Source organism: Triplophysa rosa, unplaced genomic scaffold (genome assembly GCF_024868665.1).
Source record: "Triplophysa rosa unplaced genomic scaffold, Trosa_1v2 scaffold132_ERROPOS514093, whole genome shotgun sequence".
Lineage (NCBI taxonomy): Eukaryota > Metazoa > Chordata > Actinopteri > Cypriniformes > Nemacheilidae > Triplophysa > Triplophysa rosa.
Window position 1 is genome coordinate 93,587 of NW_026634134.1, and position 5,409 is coordinate 98,995.

The 5,409-nt window shown below is 34.1% G+C and overlaps 1 protein-coding gene across 2 annotated transcripts in view; it reads right to left on the reverse strand.

The window, feature by feature from the left end:
- Positions 1 to 1,014: 1,014 nt before the first annotated feature.
- Positions 1,015 to 5,409, reverse strand: part of LOC130549554 (uncharacterized) — a 4,723-nt gene continuing 328 nt past the window's right edge. The window contains exons 2-10 of one of the 2 annotated variants that reach the window (XM_057326787.1): positions 5,227 to 5,369; positions 4,349 to 4,489; positions 4,098 to 4,185; positions 4,039 to 4,052; positions 3,887 to 3,940; positions 3,480 to 3,549; positions 3,131 to 3,261; positions 2,518 to 2,722; positions 1,015 to 1,277 (exon numbers count right to left, since the gene is read on the reverse strand). In XM_057326787.1, coding sequence (XP_057182770.1) covers positions 1,180 to 1,277; positions 2,518 to 2,722; positions 3,131 to 3,261; positions 3,480 to 3,549; positions 3,887 to 3,940; positions 4,039 to 4,052; positions 4,098 to 4,185; positions 4,349 to 4,489; positions 5,227 to 5,369 — 944 coding nt within the window. In that variant the 3' untranslated portion in view covers positions 1,015 to 1,179. Of the gene's footprint in view, positions 1,278 to 2,517; positions 2,723 to 3,130; positions 3,262 to 3,479; positions 3,550 to 3,886; positions 3,941 to 4,038; positions 4,186 to 4,348; positions 4,490 to 5,226; positions 5,370 to 5,409 lie in introns of both variants that reach the window. The other variant, XM_057326786.1, reaches the window with a different exon arrangement.

Consider the following 5,409-nt stretch of genomic DNA (forward strand, 5'->3'; position numbering starts at 1 on the left):
AAATAATAACCAAAGAGAGTCAAAACATTCATTTCTGGTCACATGTAATAACTGTACAAAATATTTGTTACAGGCATATATATTTTTGACATATAACGGAGCATATATCATATATGTGTGTATGGAGTAAGTGAACACTAAAAGCTATTTATAAATTAAACATTTACAATTGGTAACATTAAGGCTAATTTACCTTACCAATGCAAACTACTAGTTGTGGAATTCGTGTTTCAATTTCCATATTAGTCTATATTTTATACACAACAACTTTAACTCATCTACAAATCAAAACAATTAGCAGTTGCTAACGTTAGTTTGCTAATCGCAGTTCAACACAGTGGAGAAATTTTATTATAGTCCTATCATGTGATGTAAACATGGAACTCACTTAACATGACTGTTATGTTGTTGAACAATGAAAATTAAGCCATTCAGCGATTTAAAAAATATGATAGAAAAGCACCAACATACCTCACCGTGCTTCTTCACTTTCATTTACTCCGTCAGTATTCAGATGGACTCCACCTGAAGGTTAGACTGCGCAACTGCGCACGAGTAGTGCCAATACATAAATGTAACTTACTGTACACTTGGAAGCACACCCTAGTGAAAAAAAAATATGCTAAGTATACTTGCATCCAGACTAATTGTCAGTATGCTTTAAGTGTATTAATGATTAGTTAATTTGAAGTGTGCTATTTTGGAACAACTAATTTTGTGCTAAGTACATTTTAGTTGTAATTAAATTGTAGTAAAGCATAACTATAAGTATATTTAGTGTACTTTTATGTGCTAAATTGGAACAACTTCAAGTATACTTAGTACACTTTAAGTATATGCCTGTGTAAGATAATGGCATGCTTGATTAGTGATATTAAAGTGTATTTTTTTTGTATTACAAGTACATTACAAATTAATTAAGACTGTCTTCAAAACACAAAAGTAATATACCATAAATACATTATTTTTGAGTAAAAATATGCTACTTTTCCCCCAATGCTGAATGCACTTGTTGTCAGGGTCATTACAATAAATTACATGTAACTTCAATAACAGACAGATACACATAATGAACAACTCAAACAGTGTTTATTTAAACCTCACATGGTTTTAGCATTGGAAAACAGAAAAAAATGTACCATGTTTTAAAATAAAAAGAATTCTGAAAGAAAACAAAATTTAATTTTTCTTGCTAAATTGCTCATTGTTGCACTTGCGTCTGATGGCCGCTCGCACATCAGACGCAGTTGTGTGTGGAAACTCCACAAGAACAGCATCTGTTAACAAAGTAAAAGAGGTAAGGTCAGAGAGCATACACATTTTTGTTTCCACTACATCAGACAGTTAACATCATGTATTAAACCCAAACTACTTAATTAAAGTACATCATGAATAGCAGTGAGGAAATGTATCAGTATGTCATGTCAATATTGCTTCCAGTGTATTAATCAAACATAGAGTATACAAGAGAGGTAACATCGCAATATAAATCAAATGATACGACACCATTCAAGTTGTATAGTATTTATATTACTGATCAGGCTAAATTGTAAAAGAAACATGTACATTTTCTATAAAGCTGCTTTGAAATGGTGTGTATTGTGAAAAACACTATACAAAATAATTGGAACATTTTATTTTATGAATAGTAAAAAAAAGAGAGGTTAGAAAGTCTATTGGAAACACAGTCCCTGAAGTAAAACAAATGACAGAAAATACATCTGCAAGAAGTACAAAAGGGGTCTGCATGGGGATGACATTTATAGATGGATGTCTTTGGATACACCAAATACTGGCTGACATGATAACTACCAGTCTGCAGAAGTACTTACTGTTGTTGCACAACTCAGTTACATATTTGTAATAAAATCACATCAATAATGTTAGTTTATAATTATACATATGTACTTGTTCTGCAGTAATGTAATGCATATATGTATTTACTTTCTTATATTTAATATTGAGCAGGGGTATACTCACTTCTGTTGTATACTGTATTTAAAGGCTATTATGGCTGGTTTAAAAATACTGACTTTCAATTGTAACCGATTCGTATTTTGATGAACTGATGTCATTTCTTAAATCCCAATAATACATTTTTCAGTCTAGCTGTTTTCAGTTGATGAATGAACATCAAGCATCCCTCTTATTCAGTAAATAGCAATAAGCCTTGTGCTTTTTTTACTTTTGTTAAGAAAAAGTATGTCTCAAATTCTTTTCATTTCATTAAGAATTTCAAACAATAAATAACACTTTGGTGTGAGAGACTGCTGTAGTGCCTCAGTTCAAGTGGCATGTGATCCAATCAATATTTATGTCATTACAGAGCTAAAAATTACTGTTAAGCTTAATTGTGGTAATATTGTAGTACAACTGAGTTTGTTTCCCTTCAGAAAGCTTTTCCTTACTGTCAAAAGATATATCCCAATTAATCAATATAAAATTGAATCATAAGTTGATACTCAGACCCTAACATTTACTTAATTTACAAATAATTAACTCAAGAAAATTGCAGACCTGTTATGGCCTGCACTTTTTCAACATCCAGCTGTTTTTTGGGGGGGCCCCCTCTTCCAGATTTTCCTGTTAGGGTAGACTCTGCCAGCAGTTCCTTTGTGAACACCAGAACAGCCAGCTCCTGGGCAAAAATTGTGATCCGAGATCTGTTCAGCCGCTGGAAGGCCCTCTTCGGAACACTCACTCCACTTCCAGCCAAGGAGTGCTGTATAAAGAGCAGGAGGGAGAGAGAAAGAGAGACTCAACTGACAAATTAATACATAGTAGGGAGATACCTATGATGAATACATTTTATTCCAATATGTGCAAAAAACAAGCTTTTTTGGAAAAACAATGCTAGCAGTAAGTAAGTTTCACTATAGAGTTGTATGACAGACTGTTAATATTTGTGGTTACTCTTGTAACCTTACCAGTTTAAACTCTCAATCAATTTAAGCCATTTAAAGGCAATCAAATGTGAAAGAACAGCAAGCAAGTAATGAATTGAGTCCCTGACAGATGGATCACTTTAATATTAATCCATTTTAACATAAAATTACATGGTAGAGATTCTGCATTCTAAACATCTATGAATTGACTATACTGTAGATCTTAGCCCTTAAGTGTAACATACCATTTCAATTTCACTGGCCAAAGTACTAGAGACAGATGACATTCCTGATGAGGGGATCCCACCGGGTGAGGCAATCAATGATTGGACACACTGCACACACTCCTTCATTGATTTAATCATTTCTGGGAGCTCTATGTGACAGTAAGGGGAAAAAAGGTAAGTTAGTGTTGTTTGACTAATAAGAACATTTGTCTTGTGCATCTTAGGCATTTGACAGATGGATGAAATGTAAAAGCTGGCCAGTATTATATAAATATTGGTACTAATGTTCAGTGCAGGGCAGTCATGCGTATTGTGGCACTTTGCACTGTAATGTCAATCCCACCAATGCCAACATGAAAAAACCTACCACGAAGGGATGTCAGAATTTCTTCATCCATTTGGAACAGCATTTTCGGCCCAGTGTTAGAGTCCTTTATCTGCAAACAAACAATGAAATATAAGCACATTTAAACTTTTTATTAAAGTCACATATCTCGTTAACGTGTTTGTTACAATAAAAAAAAGCAGGAAAGAAACTGAGAAAAAAAATTATGATGCTCAAATTTAAATTCCACTGTAAAACAGCGGCAGGCCTTAATGCTAAGGACTTTTGCTACTGCCCTGCTTGGGCCAATGCTTCAAAATTTTACTTGGCCTGCCAAAAATTCACTGGTCACTGGCCAAAATCAAAGTAATAAAGTCAAAAAGCCAAAAGAGCACAAACCCCATCAGGTGACAGAAATGGATAAAAACCCTTAAAAAAAGTCATCTTGCCTTTCTCTGGGTTGAGGTTAGACCAAAGTCTTCATCTAAGTCATTGGCCTGAAACTAAAAAAAAGTATTAAGAGATGTGTGAAAATCAATAGAGAAACAATTTGTGTACAGGAAAGTACATAGATAACAGCTAAGAAAGAAATATGACTCACCATTTCAGGACTCCCTATGTTTGTAGCATCATCAGAACTGGTGTGACGGAGTGGGCTCGCTATATTTGTGACCTCATCAGAACTGATATGATGATCGGAAGTGAATGCCAGGGGTCTGGCAGCCTTCTTAGTCTTTGCTTGCTTTACCTGGACAAAAATGTTAATAAGGAAAAAATAAAGAAAAACTATAAGCAGCTATATAAATGCTTATTCTGATTGAATTAAGAGTTATTTTTATTGCGGTCCAGTTTATAAAACATTCAAACCACAAAAAAATGTAGACAAATAATCAATAAAACAGTATGCATACGTTATGAAGACATTGTGGAACTTCATCCTCAGAGCTGGTGCTTTGATCTTGTGTGTCTACGGCCCTGCTCTGAGAAAGGGAATTCTTCAGTTTTTGTAACACCTGGTCTCTGGCTGCTTCTTTAATCTTGGTTTGCTTTGCCTGAAAAAAATGTAGGGGGTAATAAATAAAAAAATTGTTAACATCTTCACAATGTCACATTCATGCTGGTATACTGAAATTTGAAGCAGGTTTTTTTCTGATTCGAAAATATTTTGGCAGCAGTCACAATGAATCTATGTCTGGCCAAAGCTTTATTTGACCAATTTTTGTTATGTCTGAGATTACTGCTTTGTTGTCAGATGGCAGCATGACACACTTTATTTATAAACTTAATGTGATTAGAACAGTGTGAATACAAATGCTGCATGTCTTTTTAGAAACTCATAACTTCATGTTCTTTGGCTTTTTATGAAATGGCCTTACTGTAAATTTTTCCCCCTTTTCTAATTGTATGTCTTACTTGTGGACTTTCTGCATGAGAGATGTCTCTATAGCTTCGACTATGAATTAAACATAGTGTTTATTGCTCCATAATGCATACAATTCCCCAATTTAAGTACAAATAGAGAAAAACAAAGTACTACTCTTCAGGAAAGAATTTTAAAAATTAACATGATAATGCATCCGTTTTTTCACAAAGTGCACACAGTTGTGAACTAACTGAGGTAACGTTAGTTAGAGACTCTGATGACAAGAGTATAGGAGATTTTTCCTCAATGGATGTTTAGATAGGCTCATATTTAATATTACATGCATGGAATCTTCTGGCAAATTAAGAAATTACTATCACTATCAAATTGTCAATATTACATAGAGACTCATCCATATCCACTTACCAGCCGGGTTTTTTTAGCCTCCACCTTGTTGTTGGTGTCCAACATTTTCTTTTTGACACGAACACCCCTGCTTTCATCCTTTTTCCATATGTCCTTTCCCAAAATAAGTAAGTTTTTCTTCACGACGAGGTCTTTGAACGAATCTGATAATAGGTGCAAATAAAGTTTAGCCTACACCTGCTA